Source organism: Pristiophorus japonicus, chromosome 31, assembly GCF_044704955.1.
Source record: "Pristiophorus japonicus isolate sPriJap1 chromosome 31, sPriJap1.hap1, whole genome shotgun sequence".
In the NCBI taxonomy this organism is placed as follows: domain Eukaryota; kingdom Metazoa; phylum Chordata; class Chondrichthyes; family Pristiophoridae; genus Pristiophorus; species Pristiophorus japonicus.
Window position 1 is genome coordinate 7,713,642 of NC_092007.1, and position 24,873 is coordinate 7,738,514.

Consider the following 24,873-nt stretch of genomic DNA (forward strand, 5'->3'; position numbering starts at 1 on the left):
CTATCTATGAAGTGTATTCAGGCAGCGGGAGCTGAATGCTGGCTCTCGGTGCCCTTTGCCCCACGGCCTGTCTCCCTCGGTCACACTGACTCAGGAAACAGGTGGCTGAATGATTGCAGCACAGTGCGACTGGTCATGGGACTGTCTGCTGTCACCTTCCCCCACCTCGGGCAGTAGGCCGAGCTTAACCACAAACACCGCAGGCAAACTGAGCCTCCGGCCCAGGCAGCTGAAGGCACGGCCGACAATGGCAGAGTGATGGAAATCGGGGGGATGGGCAAGAGAGCAGAATTGGAGGGGAGCAGAGATCTCAGAGACCTCGGCTGCCCCCGTGTCCTAACTCGCACCGAGTCCCACTCACCCATCACCCCCTGTGCTCACTGCCCCGTGTCCTAACTCGCACCGAGTCCCACTGACCCATCACTCCCTGTGCTCACTGTCCCCGTGTCCTAACTCACACCCAGTCCCACTCACCCATCACCCCCTGTGCTCACTGCCCCATGTCCTAACTCACACCCAGTCCCGCTCACCCATCACCCGCTGTGCTCACTGCCCCGTGTCCTAACTCGCACCGAGTCCCACTCACCCATCACCTCCTGTGCTCACTGCCCCGTGTCCTAACTCGCACCGAGTCCCACTCACCCATCACCCCCTGTGCTCACTGTCCCGTGTCCTAACTCACACCCAGTCCCACTCACCCATCACCCCCTGTGCTCACTGCCCCGTGTCCTAACTCACACCGAGTCCCACTCACCCATCACCCCCTGTGCTCACTGCCCCGTGTCCTAACTCACACCGAGTCCCACTCACCCATCACCCCCTGTGCTCACTGCCCCGTGTCCTAACTCACACCGAGTCCCACTCACCCATCACCCCCTGTGCTCACTGCCCCGTGTCCTAACTCACACCGAGTCCCACTCACCCATCACCCCCTGTGCTCACTGCCCCGTGTCCTAACTCACACCGAGTCCCGCTCACCCATCACCCCCTGTGCTCACTGCCCCGTGTCCTAACTCACACCGAGTCCCGCTCACCCATCACCCCCTGTGCTCACTGCCCCGTGTCCTAACTCACACCGAGTCCCGCTCACCCATCACCCCCTGTGCTCACTGCCCCGTGTCCTAACTCACACCGAGTCCCACTCACCCATCACCCCCTGTGCTCACTGCCCCGTGTCCTAACTCACACCGAGTCCCGCTCACCCATCACCCCCTGTGCTCACTGCCCCGTGTCCTAACTCACACCGAGTCCCGCTCACCCATCACCCCCTGTGCTCGCTGACCTACATCGGCTCCCGGTTAAGAAACGACTCGATTTCAAAATTCTCATCCTTGTTTACAAATCCCTCCTCGCCCCTCCCTATCTCTGTAACCTCCTCCAGCCCCTACACCCCTCCCTATCTCTGTAACCTCCTCCAGCCCCTACACCCCTCCCTATCTCTGTAACCTCCTCCAGCCCCTACACCCCTCCCTATCTCTGTAACCTCCTCCAGCCCCTACACCCCTCCCTATCTCTGTAACCTCCTCCAGCCCCTACACCCCTCCCTATCTCTGTAACCCCCTCCAGCCCCTACACCCCTCCCTATCTCTGTAACCCCCTCCAGCCCCTACACCCCTCCCTATCTCTGTAACCCCCTCCAGTCCCTACACCCCTCCCTATCTCTGTAACCCCCTCCAGCCCCTACACCCCTCCCTATCTCTGTAACCCCCTCCAGCCCCTACACCCCTCCCTATCTCTGTAACCCCCTCCAGCCCCTACACCCCTCCCTATCTCTGTAACCTCCCCCAGCCCCTACACCCCTCCCTATCTCTGTAACCCCCTCCAGCCCCTACACCCCTCCCTATCTCTGTAACCTCCCCCAGCCCCTACACCCCTCCCTATCTCTGTAACCCCCTCCAGCCCCTACACCCCTCCCTATCTCTGTAACCTCCCCCAGCCCCTACACCCCTCCCTATCTCTGTAACCTCCTCCAGCCCCTACACCCCTCCCTATCTCTGTAACCTCCTCCAGCCCCTACACCTCTCCCTATCTCTGTAACCCTCCTCCAGCCCCTACACCCCTCCCTATCTCTGTAACCTCCTCCAGCCCCTACACCCCTCCCTATCTCTGTAACCTCCTCCAGCCCCTACACCACTCCCTATCTCTGTAACCTCCTCCAGCCCCTACACCCCTCCCTATCTCTGTAACCTCCTCCAGCCCCTACACCCCTCCCTATCTCTGTAACCCCTCCAGCCCCTACACCCCTCTCTATCTCTGTAACCTCCTCCAGCCCCTGCACCCCTCCCTATCGCCGTAATCTCCTCCAGCCCCACAACCCCCCGAGATTTCTGCGCCCCTCTAATTCTGCCCTCCTGACCATCCCTGATTATAATCGCTCCACCATCGGTGGCCGTGCCTTCTGTTGCCTGGGCCCCGAGCTCTGGAACTCCCTCCCTAAACCTCTCCGCCTCTCTAAACCTCTCTCTCCTCCTTCAAGATGCTCCTTAAAACCCACCTCTTGGACCAAGCGTTTGTTCACCTGCGCTAATTTCTCCTTATGTGGCTCGGGGTCAAATCTTTTTGTCCCATAATCCTCCTGTGAAGCGCCCTGGGACATTTGACGACGTTAAAAACGGCTCAAGATGGCGACTCACCACCACCTTCTCATGGGGAGATGGGGGCGGGGCAATAAATGCCGGCCTTGCCAGAGACGCCCATATCCCACGAACGAGTAAATAGCAGTCTAATTAAAAAATGGCATGGTTGTGAAATCCAGCCTGAGGTGAAGGAGCTACCCACAAATCTAACCTGATTAAAAGACGCATCATACCAGCTCCGCAGTGTGCTGTCCCTTGTCCAATTACGTCCTCCCCTCCAACTCCTTTCCCTCTCAGTTTTCTTTCTTTCGGAGTAAGTCACCACTCAGTGGGCAGTGCTCTCCCCTCTGACTCAGGAGGTCATGGTTTCAAACCTCACTCCATTCGGCCCCTCGAGCCTGCTCCGCCATTTAATACGGTCATGGCTGATCCGATATTGGGCTCAGCTCCACTTCCCCGCCCGCTCCCCATAACCCTTCACTCCCTTATCGCTCAAAAATCTGTCTATCTCCGTGTTAACTTTATTCAATGACCCAGCCTCCACAGCTCTCTGACGCAGCGAATTCCACAGATTTACAACCCTCGGAGAGAAGAAATTCACCCTCATCTACCCTCTCGAACCCCTTTCATAGTTTAGAGGCCCTGTATCTGACGGCCCCTCGGCCTGCTCTGTTAGCCCCAGCCTGTACAATTCTCCAGACAGACTGCGTTGGGCCCAGTCGGCTCCCCCTGCCCCGACACCGCCCCCCCACCCCCCCTGCAATACTGACAATGCGGCTCGTGATTCAGCCTTCCACGAGTCACCGAGAGATCGGAGTCCGCCGAGTCAGAGAGCTGTAAAAAACCACCCAGAGCAGCCTCCGCACTGCCCTCCCCCACCCTCCCCCTGCCCGTGAAGGGGACAAAGATACTTAGCAACCAGGCGAAGCAAGATTAGGCCTGTATCGAGCAGCAGGCCCTCCTGACCCTTGAACCCTGGGACGTGGCTGACTCAGCTCTTGCCAGCTCCAAGGGCAACCACGGCAACCTTGGCCCAAGGTCCATTGCCAAGCCTGCCGACAGGCCGGCATTCAAGCTCCATGTCTCTGAGCCACACAGCAGGGCGAGTACTGCTGCAACTCTGTAGACCATGAGCCTGGTGCCAGATTTGAGGACCTGGTCTTCGAACACACTCTCTTCCTCAGGCGGCCGAAGGCTGCGCTGGCACACTGGAGGCGGTCTTGAGTCCCGTCATCTGTCAGAGACATGGGCCATGTACAGCCGACACCTCAAGTCGCTGGAGAGATACCACCAACGATGTCTCCGCAAGATCCTGCAAATCCCCCGGGAGGACAGACGCACCAACGTTAGCGTCCTCGACCAGGCCCAACATCCCCAGCATCGAAGCACTGACCACACACTCGACCAGCTCCGCTGGGCAGGACCACATTGTCCGCATGGCCCCCAGACACGAGACTCCCCAAAGCGAGCGCTCGACTCGGAACTCCTTCACGGCAAGCGAGCCCCAGGTGGGCAGAGGAAACGTTACAATGGACCACCCTCAAAGCCTCCCTGATAAAGTGCAATATCCCCACCGACACCTGGGAGTCCCTGGGCCCAAAGACCAGTCCGCCCTAAGTGGAGGAAGTGCATCCGGGAGGGCGCTGAGCACCTCGAGTCTCGTCGCCGAGAGCGTGCAGAAACCAAGCGCAGGCAGCGGAAGGAGCGTGCGGCAAACCAGTCCCACCCTCCCCTTCCCTCAACCACTGTCTGTCCCACCTGTGACAGGGACTGTGGTTCCCGTATTGGTCTGTTCAGTCACCTGAGAACTCACTTTTAGAGTGGAAGCAAGTCTTCCTCGACTCCGAGGGACTGCCCGTGATGATGATGGTGATTCAAGAGAGGTCTCAGGCCTCAGGCCCTTACGTCAGCCACGAAAGGTGTTAGATCAAAGCTAGTTCTTTCTCTCTTCCTTCGCAAGCCCCCATTGGACACGGGATATCTGTGTCTCCCCGGCACACCAGCAAGATCAAGAAAGATTTGCATTTATATAGCGCCTCTCACGACCACCAGACGTCTTAAAGCGCTTTACAGCCAATGAAGTACTTTTGTAATGCAGTCACTGTTGTATTGTGGGAAATGCGGCAGGCAATGTGCGCACAGCAAGCTCCCACACACAGCGATGTGATAATGACCCAGATCACATCTGTTTTTTTGTTATGTTGATTGAGGGATAAATATTGGCCCCAGGACACCGGGGAGAACTCCCCCTGCTCTTCTTCCAAATAGTGGCCCCGGGATCTTTTACATCCAGCTGAGAGGGCAGACGGGGCCTCGGTTTAACGTCTCATCCAAAAGACGGTACCTCCGACAGTGCGGCGCTCCCTCAGTACTGCCCCTCCGACAGTGCGGCGCTCCCTCAGTACTGCCCCTCCGACAGTGCGGCGCTCCCTCAGTACTGCCCCTCCGACAGTGCGGCGCTCCCTCAGTACTGCCCCTCCGACAGTGCGGCGCTCCCTCAGTACTGCCCCTCCGACAGTGCGGTGCTCCCTCAGTACTGCCCCTCCGACAGTATGGCTCTCCCTCAGTACTACCCCTCCGACAGTACGGTGCTCCCTCAGTACTGCCCCTCCGAAATGCGGCACTCCCTCAGTACCGCCCCTCCGACAGTGCGGCGCTCCCTCAGTACTGCCCCTCCGACAGTGCGGCACTCCCTCAGTACCGCCCCTCCGACAGTGCGGTGCTCCCTCAGTACTGCCCCTCCGACAGTGCAGCGCTCCCTCAGTACTGCCCCTCCGACAGTGCAGCGCTCCCTCAGTACTGCCCTGTCATGTATCTTACATTATTATATATAACTGTATCCGAACATGCTATACATGACTGTAATAAGATATGACCTGTAACCACCAGCATACCTTACCACCAGGGGCGTTCCTTCATTGTTGCTGGGTCACAATCCTGGAACTTCTGTGACAAGGTGCCACATAAAAGGTTACTGCACAAAATAAAAGTTCACGGTGTTGAGGGTAATATATTAGCATGGATAGAGGATTGGCTAACTAACAGAGAACAGAGAGTCGGGATAAATGGGTCATTCTCGGGTTGGCAATCAGTAACTAGTGGGGTGCCGCAGGGATCAGTGCTGGGACACCAACTATTTACAAACTATATTAACGACTTGGAAGAAGGGACTGAGTGTAACGCAGCCAAGTTTGCTGACGATACAAAGATGGGAGGAAAAGCAATGTGTGAGGAGGACACAACAAATCTGCAAAAGGACAGAGACAGGCTAAGTGAGTGGGCAAAAATCTGGCAGTTGGAGTATAATGTTGAAAAGTGTGAGGTCATGCACTTTGGCAGAAAAATCAAAGAGCAAGTTATTATTTAAATGGAGATAGATTGCAAAGTGCTGCAGTACAGCGGGACCTGGGGGTACTTGTGCATGAAACACAAAAGGATAGTCTGCAGGTACAGCAAGTGATCAGGAAGGCCAATGGTATCTTGGCCTTTATTGCAAAGGGGATGGAGTATAAAAGCAGGGAAGTCTTGCTCCAGTTATACAGGGTATTGGTGAGGCCACACCTGGAGTACTGCGTGCAGTTTTGCTTTCCATATTTACCAAAGGATATACTTGCTTTGGAGGCAGTTCAGAGAAGGTTCACTCGGTTGATTCCGGGGATGAGGGGGTTGACTTATGAGGAAAGGTTGAGGAGGTTGGGCCTCTACTCATTGGAGTTCAGAAGAATGAGAGGTGATCTTATCAAAACGTATCAGATTATGAGGGGGCTCGACAAGGTGGATGCAGAGAGGATGTTTCCACTGATGGGGGAGACTAGAACTAGGGGGCATGGTCTTAGAATAAGGGGCCGCCCATTTAAAACTGAGATGAGGAGGAATTTCTTCTCTCAGAGGGTTGTAAATCTGTGGAATTTGTTGCCTCAGAGAGCTGTGGAAGCTGGGTCATTGAATATATTTAAGACAGAGATAGACAGTTTTTTAACCGATAAGGGTATAAGGGGTCATGGGGAACGGGCGGGGAAGTGGAGCTGAGTCCATGATCAGATCAGCCATGATCGTATTAAATGGCGGAGCAGGCTCGAGGGGCCGAATGGCTGACTCCTGCTCCTAGTTCTTATGTTCTTATGTTCCCTCCCTAACAGCACTGTGGGAGCACCTTCACCACACGGACTGCAGCGGTTCAAGAAGGCGGCTCACCACCACCTTCTCAAGGGGCGACGAGGGAATGGGCCATAAATGCCGGCCTGGCCAGCGAGGCCCACATCCCGGGAATAAATAAAATAAGTGAGATCGGGATGGGCATCAGTGACTGAGGGAGCGCCGCACTGTTGGAGGGACAGTACTGAGTGAGGGGCAGTACTGAGGGAGTGCCGCACTGTCGGAGGGGCAGTACTGAGCGAGGGGCAGTACTGATGGAGCACCGCGCTGTCGGAGGGGCAGTACTGAGGGAGCGCCACACTGTCCAAGGGGCAGTACTGAGGGAGCACCGCGCTGTCGGAGGGGTTGTACTGAGGGAGCGCCGCACTGTCGGAGGGGCAGTACTGAGGGAGCGCTGCACTGTCGGAGGTGCCGCCTTTTAGATGAGACATTAAACCGAGGCCCCGTCTGCCCCCTCAGCTGGATGTAAAAGATCCCGGGGCCAGTATTTGGAAGAAGAGCAGGGGGAGTTCTCCCCGGTGTCCTGGGGCCAATATTTATCCCTCAATCAACATAACAAAAACAGACGATCCGGGTCATTATCACATTGCTGTGTGTGGGAGCTTGCTGTGCGCAAATTGCCTGCCGCGTTTCCCACAATACAACAGTGACCACACTCCAAAAGTACTTCATTGGCTGTGAGGCACTTTGGGACGTCCCGAGATTGTGAAAGACTCAACAAGTGGAAACGTCTTCTCTACATCAACCTTATCGAAACCTTTCATAATTTTCAGGACCTTTGTCAGGTCACCCCGCAGGTTCTCTTCTCGAGAGAAAAAAGCCGCAGCCTATTTAGCCTTTCCTGATGGTATAACCTCTCAGTTCTTTTATCATCCTTGTGAATCACCTCCTCCAGTATCCTTTCTGTAATATGCAGACCAGAATCTGGTGATCGCAGAGCCCTTCAGGCACTGCTGTGAATTGGACATTATTCACAGTTCAGTTCATCCTAATTCCAGCTGCATATTGTCCTGTCGTTAAAATGCTCATCCTTGTGTTCAAATCCCTCGATGGCCTCACCCCTCCCTATCTCTGTAACCTCCTCCAGCCCCTACACCCCTCCCTATCTCTGTAACCTCCTCCAGCCCCTACACCCCTCCCTATCTCTGTAACCTCCTCCAGTCCCTACACGCCTCCCTATCTCTGTAACCTCCTGCAGCCCCTACACCCCTCCCTATCTCTGAAACCTCCTCCAGCCCCTACACCCCTCCCTATCTCTGTAACCTCCTCCAGCCCCAACACCCCTCCCTATCTTGTAACCTCCTCCAGCCCCTACACCCCTCCCTATCTCTGTAACCTCCTCCAGCCCCTACACCCCTCCCTATCTCTGTAACCGCCTCCAGCCCCTACACACCTCCCTATCTCTGTAACCTCCTCCAGCCCCTACACCCTCCCTATCTCTGTAACCTCCTCCAGCCCCTACACCCCTCCCTATCTCTGTAACCTCCTCCAGCCCCGACACCCATCCCTATCTCTGTAACCTCCTCCAGCCCCTACACCCCTCCCTATCTCTGTAATCTCCTCCAGCCCCACAACCTCCCGAGATGTCTGTGCTCCTCTCATTCTGCTCTCCTGAGCATCCCTGATTATAATCGCTCCACCATCGGTTGCCTGGGCCCCAAGCTCTCGAACTCCCTCCCTAAACCTCTCTCTCCTCCTTTAAGACGCTCCTTAAAACCGAACTCTTTGACCCAGCTTTTGGTCATCTGCCGTAATTTCTTCTTATGCGGTTCGGGGTCAAATTGTTGTCTTATAATACAACTGTGAAGCGCTATGGGACGTTTCACTACGTTAAAGGCGCTATATAAATACAAGTTGTTGTTGACATAGAGATATATAGTGAGATATTCGAAGCACGTTAGTTAAATGATTGGGTTTTCAGGAAAATCTGGTAATTTTCACAGGAACACAGGAACAGGAGAAGGCCCATTCAGCCCCTCGAGCCTGTTACACAGGAACAGGAGGAGGCCCATTCAGCCCCTCGAGCCTGTTACGCAGGAACAGGAGGAGGCCCATTCAGCCCCTCGAGCCTGTTACACAGGAACAGGAGGAGGCCCATTCAGCCCCTCGAGCCTGTTATACAGGAACAGGAGGAGGCCCATTCAGCCCCTCGAGCCTGTTACGCAGGAACAGGAGGAGGCCCATTCAGCCCCTCGAGCCTGTTACACGGGAACAGGAGGAGGCCCATTCAGCCCCTCGAGCCTGTTACACAGGAACAGGAGGAGGCCCATTCAGCCCCTCGAGCCTGTTACACTGGAACAGGAGGAGGCCCATTCAGCCCCTCGAGCCTGGTACACAGGAACAGGAGGCCCATTCGGCCCCTCAAGCCTGCTCCGCCATTTAATACGATCGTGGCTGATCCGATCATGGACTCAGCTCCACTTCCCCGCCCGCTCCCCATAACCCTTCACTCCCTTATCGCTCAAAAATCTGTCTATCTCCACCTTAAATATATTCAATGACCCAGCCTCCACAGCTCTCTGGGGCAGAGAATTCCACAGATTTACAATCTTCTGAGAGAAGAAATTCCTCCTCATCTCAGTTTTAAATGGGCGGCCCCTTATTCTGAGACTGTGCCCCCTAGTTCTAGTCTCCCTTATCAGTGGAAATATCCTCTCTACATCCACCCTGTCAAACCCCCTCATAACCTTATACGTTTCGATAAGATCACCTCTAATTCTTCTGAATTGCAATGAGTAGAGGCCCAACCTCCTCCAACCTTTCCTCAGAAGTCAACCCCCTCATCTCCGGAATCAACCGAGTGAACCGTCTCTGAACTGCCTCCAATGCAAGTGTATCCTTTCGTAAATACTCAATACCTCAATGACCAAAAGATCTCAGATTTAAAAGTAATAATTGATCCAGCATCGATTGCTGTTTGCGGAAGAGAGTTCCCAGCCTTTACTGCCCGTTGTGTGAGTGACTTCACTCCCGAAAGTCATTTTCATGGTCATTTTGGCTTCTGGTCCCAGCTCATGAATCAGCAGAATTGTTGACTTCATATTTCACACCTTGCCCAGGAGGGGTTTGAACTTCGGACCGTGGGCCATAACCACCTCACCCCTGGACTCTCGATATGCTTGCAGAGAATTGGAGTGCAAGATGCAGACTTTGGACTTGTTCCAGTAACTCACCGAGTATTTTCAGAGACCTTGAACCTTCAACGTTGCATAATTCCAAAGGTACATGCCAACGAGGCTCTTGACAACACGATTGAGTCAAAGGATGAGTGAGATAAAAACCTACGTCACATTGGCAGAGGTTCAGGCAATGTCCAATAAAGATCCACTGTTCGATGTTGTGTAATAGAATTACATCGCGTGTACCGCACAGGAAGAGGCCACTGGGCCCCCAGCGCTCCGTGCCGGTGTTTATGGTCCACACCAGCCTCCTCCCTCCCCTCTCCATCTCACCCCATCACCATATCCTTCTATTCCTTTCTCCCTCATGTGTTTATCCAGCTTCCCCCTTAAATGTATCTCTGCTCCTCGCCTCGACCCCTCCCTGTGGGAGCGAGTTCCACATTCTCACCCCTCTCTGGGTAAAGAAGTTTCTCCTGAATTCCCCATTGGATTTATTAGTGACTATCTGACAGTTATGGGTCAGTGGGCAGCACTCACACCTCTGAGTCAGAAGGTTGTGGGTTCAAGTCCCACTCTTAGCATGAGTCCTTAGGTGACTGAACAGTCCAATATGAGAGCCACGGTCCCTGTCACAGGTGGGACAGACAGTGGTTGAGGGAAAGAGAGGGTGGCACGCTCCTTCCGCTGCCTGCGCTTGGTTTCTGCACGCTCTCGGCAACGAGGCTCGAGGTGCTCAGCGCCCTCCCGGATGCACTCCCTCCACTTAGGGCGGACTGGTCTTTGGGCCCAGGGACTCCCAAGTGTCGGTGGGGATGTTGCACTTTATCAGGGAAGCTTTGAGGGTGGTCCCTTGTAACGTTTCCTCTGCCCACCTGGGGCTCGCTTGCCGTGAAGGAGTTCTGAGTAGAGCGTTTGCTTTGGGAGTCTCGTGTCTGGGGGCCATGCGGACAATGTGGCCCTGCCCAGCGGAGCTGGTCGAGTGTGGTCAGTGCTTCGATGCTGGGGATGTTGGCCTGGTCGAGGACGCTAACGTTGGTGCGTCTGTCCTCCCAGGGGATTTGCAGGATCTTGCAGAGACATCGTTGGTGGTATTTCTCCAGCGACTTGAGGTGTGTACTGTACATGGTCCATGTCTCTGAGCCATACAGGAGGGCGGGTATCACTACAGCCCTGTCGACCATGAGCTTGGGGACAGTAGTAACGTATTGATCTCACTATATATTTCTATATCTCACTATATCTGTCACTTTTCAGATGTGTCCTTCACACTCTAGGTGCTGCACTGTGTCACCTGCATATTTCTGGAATATCCTTACAAAAATTATTATAAAGAGAGCCTGTAACTTACAGGGTCTGTTCCCAGCCACAGGCGATGCATGCTGACTGACCTTAGTGCCACAATCCCTCATACATTCCCGCTAACTGACCTACTCATCTGCCCAAGAACAATTCTCCTCTAACTGACCTGTTAATCTGAGAACAATTGCCCTCTAACTGACCAGTCATTGAAAGTTGGCATGCAGGTACAGCAGGCGGTGAAGAAGGCAAATGGCATGCTGGCCTTCATAGCGAGAGGATTTGAGTATAGGAGCAGGGAGGTCTTACTACAGTTGTACAGGGCCTTGGTGAGACCACACCTGGAATATCGTGTTCAGTTTTGGTCTCCTAATCTGAGGAAGGACATTCTTGCTATTGAGGGAGTGCAGCGAAGGTTCACCAGACTGATTCCCGGGATGGCAGGACTGACATATGAAGAAAGACTGGATCGACTTGGCTTATATTCACTGTAATTTGGAAGGATGAGAGGGGATCTCATAGAAACATATAAAATTCTGACGGGATTGGACAGGTTGGATGCAGGAAGAATGTTCCTGATGTTGGGGAAGTCCAGAACCAGGGGTCACAGTCTAAGGATAAGGGGTAACCATTTAGGACCGCGATGAGGAGAAACTTCTTCACCCAGCGAATTGTGAACCTGTGGAATTCTTTATCACAGAAAGTTGTTGAGGGCAGTTCGTTAGATATATTCAAAAGGGAGTTAGATATGGCCCTTATGGCTAAAGGGATCAAGGGGTATGGAGAGAAAGCAGGAGTGGGGTACTGAAGATGAATGACCAGCCATGATCATATTGAAAGGTGGTGCAGGCTCGAAGGGCCGAATTGCCTACTCCTGCACCTATTTTCTATGTTTCTATGTTTACCTGCCTGAGAACAATTGTTCTCCAACTGACCTATTTACCTACCCGAGGGCAATTATTCTCTAACTGACCTGTTCATCTGCCCAAGAACAATTATTCTCTAACTGACCTGTTCAGCTGCCCAAGAACAATTATTTCTTAACTGACCTGTTCATCTGAGAACAATTATCCTCTAACTGACCTGTTTACTTGACTGCGGACAATTAACCTCCAACTGACCTGTTCATCAAGCTGAGTACGATTGCCCTCTAATTGTCCCAGGATGGCCCAATAATTGCACCTTGTGGCCTTAAAGGGATACATGTTGTTACGCCGCACTCCACCTTAGCAGCAGAATAATACACAGTGCATTATATGCCCTTTATTAAGCGGCGCCTCCTCTGATCGACCATCAGCGACGCCACCAGCGTTGTAATAAAATGAAACGGAGTGGGATTGAGCCACTCAGGATGGCAAGATCCCACGATTGGTTCTCCCTCCGTCTGTGCTATGTAAGCTGGTCATCCTCCTGGGCCAGCGATAATTGAATGCTCTCGGATAACCATTGCCCGTCCAATGACATGCCCAACCCTCTCTTTGGCAAGTTCTGGCATGTGACTGCTCGATGTCTGATACACGTGAGAGTTCCCGGGTAGCCGAGTTAGCTGCAAGTCGGGTAGCTGGCCTAGTGGTTAGCATGCCTGCCTCTGGGGCCACAGGTCCTGGGTTCCATCCCCATCCCAGACAGTACCGACGAGTGGAACTCGGGTTGGGACAGTGCGGCGCTCCCACAGCACTGCCCCTCCGACAGTGCAGTGGGGCGCTCCCTCAGTACTGCCCCTCCGACAGCGCAGTGCGGCACTCCCTCGGTACTGCCCCTCCGACAGTGCGGTGCTCCCTCAGTACTGCCCCTCCGACAGTGCGGCACTCCCTCGGTACCGCCCCTCCGACAGTGCGGCGCTCCCTCAGTACTGCCCCTCCGACAGTGCGGCACTCCCTCAGTACTGCCCCTCCGACAGTGCGGCGCTCCCTCAGTACCGCCCCTCCGACAGTGTGGCGCTCCCTCAGTACTGCCCCTCTGATAGCGCAGTGCGGCGCTCCCTCAGTACTGCCCCTCCGATAGCACAGTGTGGCGCTCCCTCAGTACTGCCCCTCCAACAGTGCGGCGCTCCCTCAGTACCGCCCCTCCGATAGCGCAGTGTGGCGCTCCCTCAGTACTGCCCCTCCGACAGTGCGGTGCTCCCTCAGTACTGCCCCTCCGACAGTGCAGTGCAGCGCTCCCTCAGTACTGCCCCTCCGACAGCGCAGTGCAGCGCTCCCTCAGTACCGCCCCTCCGACAGCGCAGTGCAGCGCTCCCTCAGCACTGCCCCTCCGACAGCGCAGTGTGGCGCTCCCTCAGTACTGCCCCTCCGACAGTGCAGTGCAGCGCTCCCTCAGTACTGCCCCTCCGACAGCGCAGTGTGGCGCTCCCTCAGTACCGCCCCTCCGATAGCGCAGTGTGGCGCTCCCTCAGTACTGCCCCTCCAACAGTGCGGCGCTCCCTCAGCACTGCACTGGAGTGTCAACCTAGTTTTCTGTACTCAAGTCCCTGGAGCGGGACTTGAACCCATAACCTTGTGGACTCAGAGGCGGGAGTGCTCCCCACTGAGCCACGGCTGACACAGGGGGGAGTGTTCATGTTGTGGACCTGTCCGATTGTCAATCAGCCCGGTGAATCTCCAGGGGAAGTGCTTGAAGCTACAAAAACAATGATAACGTCACCCTGCCAGACTGTTAGTCAGCCCACTGACCCTTCCACAACAGCCCACCAGGCCCTCAAATCCACCACCAAGCTCATGATCGACAGGGCTGTAGTGATACCCGCCCTCCTGTATGGCTCAGAGACATGGACCGTGTACAGTAGACACCTCAAGTCGCTGGAGAAATACCACCAACGATGTCTCCGCAAGATCCTGCAAATCCCCCGGGAGGACAGACGCACCAACGTTAGCGTCCTCGCCCAGGCCAACATCCCCAGCATCGAAGCACTGACCACACTCGACCAGCTCCGCTGGGCAGGGCCACATTGTCCGCATGGCCCAGACACGAGACTCCCAAAGCAAGCACTCTACTCGGAACTCCTTCACGGCAAGCGAGCCCCAGGTGGGCAGAGGAAACGTTACAGGGACACCCTCAAAGCCTCCCTGATAAAGTGCAACATCCCCACCGACACCTGGGAGTCCCTGGCCCAAAGACCAGTCCGCCCTAAGTGGAGGTAGTGCATCCGGGAGGGTGCTGAGCACCTCGAGTCTCGTCACCGAGAGCGTGCAGAAAACAAGCGCAGGCAGCGGAAGGAGCGTGCGGCAAACCAGTCCCACCCACCCTTTCCTCCACCTGTGACAGAGACTGTGGTTCTTGTATCGGACTGTTCAGTCACCTAGGATCTCACTTAGAGTGGAAGCAAGTCTTCCCCGATTCCGAAGGACTGCCCATGATGATGATGATAATGATGACCCCATAAATTGGCATTACAAAGACCGTATGCGCCATTCCTTTTCCACCCGGAGCTAATTCTCAAACTCTCTGAGACATTTAATTCTGCTCCTGTAATAAACATAAGAATTAGGAACAGGAGTAGGCCATCTCGCCCCTCGAGCCTGCTCAGCCATTCAACAAGATCATGGCTGATCTGGCCGTGGACTCAGCTCCACTTACCCGCCCTCTCCCCATAACCCTTAATTCCCTTATTGGTTAAAAATCTATCTATCTGTGACTTGAATACATTCAATGAGCTAGCCTCAACTGCTTCCTTGGGCAGAGAATTCCACAGATTCACAACCCTCTGGGAGAAGAAATTCCTTCTCAACTCGGTTTTAAATTGGCTCCCCTGTATTTTGAGGCTGTGCCCCCTAGTTCTAGTCTCCCCGACCAGTGGAAACAACCTCTCTGCCTCAATCTTGTCTATCCCTTTCATTATTTTAAATGTTTCTATAAGATCACCCCTCATCCTTCTGAACTCCAACGAGTAAAGACCCAGTCTACTCAATCTATTATCATAAGGTAACCCCCTCATCTCCGGAATCAGCCGATGAATCGTCTCTGTACCCCCTCCAAAGCCAGTATATCCTTCCTTAAGTAAGGCGACCAAAACTGCACGCAGTACTCCAGGTGCGGCCTCACCAATACCCTGTACAGTTGTAGAAGGACCTCCCTGCTTTTGTATTCCATCCCTCTCGCAATGAAGGCCGTGGGCCTTTGAGAATAAAATGTACGCTTCACTGATCACCCGGCCTTTGAGTTCCAGCAAGGCTCAGAGTCATAAACCTTGCTGGAGAGTGAGGTCAGAGTGCAGATAAGAAGTTGGACTTTAGGACCCTGAGGGAGTAGCACCACACCCTTATCGCCCATGGGGGATGCCTATATATAGGGTTCCGAAAGGACCTACTTTCTACACAGCTTCACACTTGAAGAGGTAAGTCTTTGCAGGTAGAAGCCCTCATGATGCCCAGGTTGGCTAATTTGTTGGCGTTTTGCATATGACTTCAGTTTGTAAAGACTTGTATCAAAGGTTGTATGGTATGTGATTTGTGCCGTTATATTGCATTGACAGCACTGCATTGTATAATAGCCAATAACGCACTTGCCTTCTACAGCACCAGAGGTGAAGGTTAATCAGGAAGTTACTGATGATGGGCAGGCAACCGAACGAGAGACTCGGAGGGGAAGTATCGGAAGGGGAAATTGCCGTTTAATTTTGAAACGGTCTAGAATGAAAGGACGCGCATTTCTAGAGCGGATTTCATGACCGTCGGATCTCCCAAAGCCCTTCACAGCCCAATGAAGTATTTTCGGAGTGTAGTCACTGTTGTAACGTAGAGGAACGCAGCAATTAGCGCACAGCAAGCTCCCACACATGTGGTCATGACCCAGATCATCTGGGTTTTTTTTTAAAAGCAATGTTGGCTGAGGGATAAATATTGGCCCCAGGACACCGGGGAGAACTCCCCCTGCTCAGGATAATAGCACTCTCGTCTCTGAGTCAGATGGTCCTGGGTTTAAGTCTCACTCCAGAGACTAGAGCACACAAATCTAGGCTGACACTCCCGGTGCCTGTACTGAGGGAGCGCCGCACTGTCGGAGGGGCAGTACTGAGGGAGCGCCGCACTGTCGGAGAGGCGGTACTGAGGGAGCGCCGCACTGTCGAAGGGGCAGTACTGAGGGAGCGCCGCACTGTCGGAGGGGCAGTACTGAGGGAGCGCCGCACTGTCGGAGAGGCGGTACTGAGGGAGCACCGCACTGTTGGAGGGGCAGTACTGAGGGAGCCCCGCACTGTTGGAGGGGCAGTACTGAGGGAGTGCCGCACTGTCAGAGGGGCGGTACTGAGGGAGCCCCGCACTGTCGGAGGGGCAGTACTGAGGGAGCCCCGCACTGTCGGAGGGGCAGTACTGAGGGAGTGCCGCACTGCGCAGTCGGAAGGGCAGTACTGAGGGAGTGCCACACTGCGCTGTCGGAGGGGCAGTACTGAGGGAGTGCCGCACTGCGCAGTCGGAGGGGCAGTACTGAGGGAGCGACGCACTGTCCGAGGTGCCGTCTTTCGGATGAGACGTTAAACCGAGGCCCCGTCTGCCCTCCCAGGTGGACACAACATCCCATGGCCACTATTTGGAAGAAGAGCAGGGGGAATTCTCCCCGGTGTCCTGGGGCCAATATTTATCCCTCAACCAAGACCGGGAACAGGTGATCCGGGTCACTATCACATTGCTGTGTGTGGGAGCTTGCTGTGCGCAAATTGGCTGCTGCGTTTCCCACAATGCAACAGTGACCACACTTCATCGGCTGAGAGGCACTTTGGGGTGACCTGAGGTTGTGAACGGTGCTATAGAAATGCAATTTCCTTCTATCCCTCAACCAAAAGCATTTGAGATGTTGGTCTACGCACGAGTCAGGGTAATTGTGAGTGGATTGCTGTGAGATGTGATGAGGAGCTGAGGCCCACATCCTAAGGTGACGCACGTCATGGTGTAAACATTCATACTTTGAGATTCTCTCTCTAGGTTCGCAAACAGACCCACAACAGCCAACACCATGAAGTTCATCAGCGTTGTCCTGGCATTGACAGTCCTGACTGGTGAGTCCTTTTTGCTTTCTCTCCAGAGTAAGGTTGCCCACGTGCGAGTTGCTCAACAGGCCTCTTGAGTGTCGTGGACTGGTCGCTGTAGGACCGGTCTCCCTGCCAGCGTTGGAACAGACGTTCAGGGTTGGGATGGGCAGGGCGGGTTGAGTGCCATGTTAAACATTAATCGATAATGCCCCGCTATCATTCTGGTGAATCGGTGCGGTACCCTCTCCAAGGCCAGTGAAAGTCCGAAGGTAATGGGTTCAAGTCCCACTTCAGGGACGTGAGCCCGTAATCCAGGCCGACACTCCCAGTGCCAGTACTGAGGGAGCGCCGCACTGTCGGAGGGGCAGTACTGAGGGAGCGCCGCACTGTCGGAGGGGCAGTACTGAGGGAGCGCCGCACTGTCGGAGGGGCAGTACTGAGGGAGCGCCGCACTGTCGGAGGGGCAGTACTGAGGGAGCGCCGCACTGTCGGAGGGGCAGTACTGAGGGAGCGCCGCACTGTCGGAGGGGCAGTACTGAGGGAGCGCCGCACTGTCGGAGGGGCAGTACTGAGGGAGCGCCGCACTGTCGGAGGGGCAGTACTGAGGAAGCGCCGCACTGTCGGAGGGGCAGTACTGAGGGAGCGCCGCACTGTCGGAGGGGCAGTACTGAGGGAGCGCCGCACTGTCGGAGGGGCAGTACTGAGGGAGCACCGCACTGTCGGAGGGGCAGTACTGAGGGAGCACCGCACTGTCGGAGGGGCAGTACTGAGGGAGCGCCGCACTGTCAGAGGGGCCGTCTGTCGGACGCGACGTTTAACCAAGGCCCCGTCTGCCCTCTCGGGCGGATGTAAATGATCCCACGGCCAGTATTTGGAAGAAGAGCAGGGGGAGTTCTCCCCGGTGTCCTGAGGCCAATATTTATCCCTCAATCAACATAACAAAAACAGATGATCTGGGTCATTGTCACATTGCTGTGTGTGGGAGCTTGCTGTGCGCAAATTGCCTGCCGCGTTTCCCATATTACAACAGTGACCACACTCCAAAAGTACTTCATTGGCTGTAAAGTGCTTTGAGACGTCCGGTGGTCGTGAAAGGCGCTGTATAAATAAGTCTTTCTTTCGTGCCAATCGCCTTAAACAGGCACGTTATCATCATCACGGGCAGTCCCTCGGAGTCGAGGAAGACTTGCTTCCACTCTAAAAGTGAGTTCTCAGGTGACTGAACAGTCCCAATACGAGAACCACAGTCTCTGTCACAGGTGGGACAGATAGACGTTGAGGGAAGGGGAGGGTGGGACTGGTTTGCCGCACGCTCCTTCCGCTGCCTGCGCTTGGTTTCTGCACGCTCTCGGCGACGAGACTCGAGGTGCTCAGCGCCCTCCCGGATGCACTTCCTCCACTTAGGGCGGTTTGGTCTTTGGCCAGGGACTTTTAGGTGTCGGTGGGGATGTTGCACTTTATCAGGGAGGCTTTGAGGGTGGTCCCTTGTAACGTTTCCTCTGCCCACCTGGGGCTCGCTTGCCGTGAAGTAATTGAATTCCTTTTAATAATTCGATCGAGGCCAGGATTGTGTCCGTGGGTAAAACCGCTTTGCTCTCAGCCTTAAATAATGGTGAATCAGGCAGGCCTAGATAACATTAACTCCCCTTATCTCAGTCAGTCAGCATAATCCGCCTGTTCTTTACTGGTGGCCTTGACAGGCCCTGAGGTTGACAACCAGTGTTCTGGCCAACATTCCTCCCTGAATCAACACCACCACAAACCGATGAACTGATCATCGATCTGCTCACTGTGGGATCCTCCTGTGCATGCAATGGCTGTCCACCTATCCCACAGCCACAGCCCGGCACAGTCGTTCCTTGTGTGTGAAGCCCTTTCAGATGTGACAGATCACTTTATCAATAGAAGTCCTCGCAATGTCTTTAACTGTCGTAGCTCTTCTAGAACTAACCTGGAAACCCCTCTGTGCTCCTCCAATTCTGCCCTCTTGCCCATCCCCCCGATCTCCATTGCTTCACCATCGATGGCCGTGCCTTCAGCTGCCTGGGCCCCAAGCTCTGGAACTCCCTCCCTAAACCTCTCCGCCTCTCTCTCTCTCTGCATCTGTAAGACGTTCCTTAAAACCCACTTCTTTGACCCAGCTTTTGGTCACCGGTCCTAACATCTCCTGATGTGGCCCGGTGTCAAATTTTGTTTGTTAATCGTTCCTGTAGGACGTTTTATTTAGCGCCTTTCACCAGCACCGGACGTCCCAAAGCGCCTCACAGCCAATGAAGTACTTTTGGAGTGTGGTCACTGTTGTAATGTGGGAAACGCGGCAGGCAATTTGCGCACAGCAAGCTCCCACACACAGCGATGTGATAATGACCCGGATCATGTGTTTTTGTTGTGTTGATGAGGGATAAATATTGGCCCCAGGACACCGGGGAGAACTCCCCCTGCTCTTCTTCCAAATACTGGCCGTGGGATCTTTGACATCCACCTGAGAGGACAGACGGGGCCTTGGTTTAATGTCTCAGCCAAAAGACAGCCCCTCCGACAGTGCGGCGCTGCCTCAGTACCGCCCCTCCGACAGTGCGGCGCTCCCTCAGTACCGCCCCTCCGACAGTGCACCACTCCCTCAGTACCGCCCCTCCGACAGTGCGGCGCTCCCTCAGTACTGCCCCTCCGACAGTGCACCACTCCCTCAGTACCGCCCCTCCGACAGTGCAGCGCTCCCTCAGTACTGCCCCTCCGACAGTGCACCACTCCCTCAGTACCGCCCCTCCGACAGTGCGGCGCTCCCTCAGTACTGCCCCTCCGACAGTGCACCACTCCCTCAGTACCGCCCCTCCGACAGTGCAGCGCTCCCTCAGTACTGCCCCTCCGACAGTGCGGCGCTCCCTCAGTACCGCCCCTCCGACAGTGCGGTGCTCCCTCAGTACTGCACTGGGAGTGTCAGCCTGGATTTATGTGCTCCAGTCTCTGGAGCGGGAATTGAACCCACGACCTTCTGACTCAGGGCGAGGATGCTTTCCACTAAGCCACGGCTAACATTTCACTACGTTAAGGGCAGCTTCTCAATGCTAGTTGTGTTTTTGCCTCTGTCCCTGCGAGTTCTGCCTCTGACTCTGAATGATGGGGATCTATCAGCTTACCGGGTGATCTTTGCTTACTCCTAGGGTCCCAGGCCTCTTTGTTTCCATGGCAACAGGAGCACCGCACGCGGTTTGAGGAGGCGAAAGCTGCGTTCTGGGACTATGTCGGCCAAGCAACGAACCTTGCTCAGGAAAACATCGACGCCCTCAAACAGTCTGAGCTGGGATCGGAGATCAAGTATGTGTGGCTTGCCGAGACAGACTAAAGGGTGGGCCCAAAAACATAACTGGGAAAGGGCCTACAGCCCATTCCTCCAGTCCCCTAACTCTCCCATCGAAGCCCCTCCCTCCCGTCCCCTAACTCTCCCATCGAAGCCCCTCCCTCCCGTCCCCTAACTCTCCCATCGAAGCCCATCGCTCCAGTCCCCTAACTCTCCCATCGAAGCCCCTCCCTCCCGTCCCCTAACTCTCCCATCGAAGCCCATCGCTCCAGTCCTCAACTCCCCCATCGAAGCCCCTCCCTCCCGTCCCCTAACTCTCCCATCGAAGCCCATCCCTCCAGTCCCCTAACTCCCCCATCGAAGCCCATCCCTCCAGTACCCTAACACTCCCATCGAAGCCCATCCCTCCAGTCCCCTAACTCTCCCATCGAAGCCCATCCCTCCCGTCTCCTAACTCCCCCATCGAAGCCCATCCCTCCAGTCCCCTAACTCTCCCATCGAAGCCCATCGCTCCAGTACCCTAACCCTCCCATTGAAGCCCATCCCTCCCGTCCCCTAACTCCCCCATCGAAGCCCATCGCTCAAGTCCCCTAACTCTCCCATCGAAGCCCATCCCTCCCGTCCCCTAACTCTCCCATCGAAGCCCATCCCTCCCGTCCCCTAACTCCCCCATCTAAGCCCATCGCTCAAGTTCCCTAACTCTCCCATCGAAGCCCATCCCTCCCGTCCCCTAACTCTCCCATCGAAGCCCATCCCTCCAGTCCCCTAACTCCCCCATCGAAGTCCATCGCTCCAGTCCCCTAACTCTCCCATCGAAGCCCATCCTCCAGTCCCCTAACTCTCCCATCGAAGCCCATCCCTCCAGTCCCCTAACTCCCCTATCGAAGCCCATCCCTGCAGTCCCCTAACTCTCCCATCGAAGCCCATCCCTCCCGTCCCCTAACTCTCCCATCGAAGCCCATCCCTCCAGTCCCCTAACTCTCCCATCGAAGCCCATCCCTCCAGTCCCCTAACTCTCCCATCGAAGCCCATCCCTCCAGTCCCCTAACTCTCCCATCGAAGCCCATCCCTCCAGTCCCCTAACTCCCCCATCGAAGCCCATCCCTCCAACAGATTGAAGGCTCGGAAACAATGAGCACTCATTGGAGGAGTTGGGTCAAAATTGTGTTTCGTGGGGTGTTTATTAAACTGAACGTGCCGTCTATCCTCGGGTCGATGAAAACGGTCCCTTGACCACTATTGCAAGAAGAACAGGAGAGGAGTTTTCCCGGTGTCCTGGGGCTAATATATTTTCCTCAAAGCAAAATTAAACGCGATTAAGCGGCCATTCATCTTCTTGCTGCGTGTGGGATCTTTCTGTGCGTACCGTGCCTGCTGTGTGTGCCAGTGTACAGCATTGTGCTGCAGAGTATTATACCTGGAGCAGTGCAATGTGCCTTTTTAATTTTGTTATACTCTTGTAATTAAAATGGTCCATTTTGCAATTGATGTCCCTCTGTAACTTTGCCCGTCTCCACCCCCTGCCTCAGCTCATCCGCTGCTGAAACCCTCATCCCTGCCTCCGTTACCTCCTGACTTCACTATTCCAACACACTCCTGGCTGGCCTCCCACATTCTACCCGACGTAAACTAGAGGTGATCCAAAACTCGGCTGCCCCCGTGTCCTAACTTGCCCCGAGTCCCACTCACCCATCACCCCCTGTGCTCACTGCCCCGTGTCCTAACTTGCACCGAGTCCCACTCACCCATCACCCCCTGTGCTCACTGCCCCTGTGTCCTAACTCGCACCGAGTCCCGCTCACCCATCACCCCCTGTGCTCACTGCCCCGTGTCCTAACTCGCACCGAGTCCCACTCACCCATCACCCCCTGTGCTCACTGCCCCATGTCCTAACTCACACCGAGTCCCGCTCACCCATCACCCCCTGTGCTCACTGCCCCGTGTCCTAACTCGCACCGAGTCCCACTCACCCATCACCCCCTGTGCTCACTGCCCTGTGTCCTAACTCGCACCGAGTCCCGCTCACCCATCACCCCCTGTGCTCAGTGACCGACATTGGCTCCCGGTTAAGCAACGCCTCGATTTCAAAATTCTCATCTTTGTTTACAAATCCCTCCATGGCCCCTGCCCCCTCCCTATCTCTGTAACCTCCTCCAGCCCCTACACCCCTCCCTATCTCTGTAATCCCCTCCAGCCCCACAACCCCCCGAGATCTCTGCACTCCTGTAATTCTGCCCTCCTGACCATCCCTGATTATAATCGCTCCACCATCGGTGGCCGTGCCTTCTGTTGCCTGGGCCCCAAGCTCCGGAAATCCCTCCCTAAACCCCTCCGCCTCTTGCTCCTCCTTTAAGAGGCTCCTTTAAAACCGACCTCATTGACCAAGTTCCTGCCCTAACTTTCTGTTTGTGCAACTCAGTGTCAAATTTTTATCTCGTGATCCTCCTGTGAAGTGCGTGGGTCGTTCTGTGGCATTTGCTGCCTCAGTGAGCTGTGGAAGCCGGGACATTGAATACATTTAAGATACAGTTTCTTAATCGATAAGGGAATAAGGGGTTATGGGGAGCGGGCAGGGAAGTGGAGCTGAGTTCATGATCGGATCAGCCATGATCTTATTAAATGGCGGAGCAGGTTCGAGGGGCCGAATGGCCGACTCCTGCTCCTATTTCTCATGTTCCACAACGGTTCATCATGGGCAGTCCCTCGGAATCGAGGAAGACTTGCTTCCACTCTAAAAATGAGTCCTTAGGTGACTGAACAGTCCAATACGAGAGCCACAGTCCCTGTCACAGGCGGGACAGACAGTGGTTGAGGGAAGGGGAGGGTGGGACTGGTTTGCCGCACGCTCCTTCCGCTGCCTGCGCTTGGTTTCTGCACGCTTTCGGCGACGAGACTCGAGGTGCTCAGCGCCCCTCCCGGATGCACTTCCTCCACTTAGGGCGGACTGGTCTTTGGGCCAGGGACTCCCAGGTGTCGGTGGGGATGTTGCACTTTATCAGGGCGGCTTTGAGGGTGGTCCCTTGTAACGTTTCCTCTGCCCACCTGGGGCTCGCTTGCCGTGAAGGAGTTCCGAGTAGAGCGCTCGCTTTGGGGAGTCTCGTGTCTGGGGACATGCGGACAATGTGGCCCTGCCCAGCGGAGCTGGTCGAGTGTGGTCAGTGCTTCGATGCTGGGGATGTTGGGCCTGGTCGAGGACGCTAACGTTGGTGCGTCTGTCCTCCCAGGGGATTTGCAGGATCTTGCGGCGACATCGTTGGTGGTATCTCTCCAGCGACTTGAGCTGTCGGCTGTACATGGTTAACTGCTCCACGACAGTTGAAGGCGCGGTACAAATGCAATTTGTTCTTGATTGAGCCAACACATCTCAACGCTGTTCCCCTTTTCTTTCCTCCAGTGAGCGCATCGGACAGAGCATCAATGAAGCCAACCTCTACGCCATCGAGGTGAGCAAAAGGATGAGCCCCCTCGCCCAGGATCTGGTGGACAAGCTGAGCAGCAACGCTGAGCTGATGCGCCAGCAGATCGCCCAGAACCTGGAGGAGGCCAGCCGCAAGCTGACCCCGTACGCCGAGGAGCTCAACCTGCAGATCATGGCCAGTGTGGCCAATCTGCGACGGACCCTGAGGGAGCAGGTGGACCTGAACACCGCGGCCATCCGCCAGGACCTCACCGCCAGCGCAGAGGAGCTGCAGGAGATGGTCCAGCTCAGCGTGGAGACCTTCCGCGAGAAGATGACCCCTTACTCCGACGAGGTCCAGCTCAAGGTCAACCAGGGCATCGAGCAGTTCCGGCAGGGCCTGGTGCCCTTCGTCGAGGAGCTCCAGGTCAAATTGGTGGAGAAGGTTCAGGAGATCGAGAAGAACATTGTCCCCTACGCCGAGGACCTCACTGTCCAGCTGAAAAGCTATGACCAGAACATGAGGGAGAAGCTGAAGACCATGTGGGAGACCACCCAACAGAACAACTAAACCCCCCCCCCACCCCCACCCCCTGCTAACGTAACCTCAATGTAATGTTCCCAAATTCCACTTCTCTTTTCTCCCTCAACGACCACTAGGTTTGGATCACATCTTCTTGTGGATCACATCTCCACCTTGACCAGTGGCAAATTCTCCCCCAAAGCACTTTAGCCAAGTGTAACCACGCATGTGCCAATTTTGAATAAATTCTGTATTGCAACCTCATAAATGTGTATCATCATTCTTAGCTTTACATAAGAAATAGGAGCAGGAGTCGGCCATTCGGCCCCTCGAGCCTGCTCCGCCATTTAATACGATCACGGCTGATCCGATCATGGACTTCCCCGCCTGTTCCCCATAACCCTTCACTCCCTTATCGCTCAAAAATCTGTCTATCTCCGCCTTAAATATATTCACTGACCCAGCCTCCACAGCTCTCTGGGGCAGAGAATTCCACAGATTCACGAGAAGAAATTCCTCCTCATCTCCGTCTTAAATGGGCGGC

General features: G+C 55.1%; 1 protein-coding gene across 1 annotated transcript in view; it reads left to right on the forward strand.

Moving 5' to 3' along the window:
* Positions 1-24,557, forward strand: part of LOC139240432 (apolipoprotein A-IV-like) — a 41,761-nt gene extending 17,204 nt beyond the window's left edge. Inside the window, exons 2-4 of the mRNA XM_070868954.1 lie at positions 17,065-17,138; positions 20,273-20,426; positions 23,804-24,557. Coding sequence (XP_070725055.1) covers positions 17,096-17,138; positions 20,273-20,426; positions 23,804-24,377 — 771 coding nt within the window. The 5' untranslated portion in view covers positions 17,065-17,095 and the 3' untranslated portion in view covers positions 24,378-24,557. The remainder of the gene's footprint in view (positions 1-17,064; positions 17,139-20,272; positions 20,427-23,803) is intronic.
* Positions 24,558-24,873: the final 316 nt, after the last annotated feature.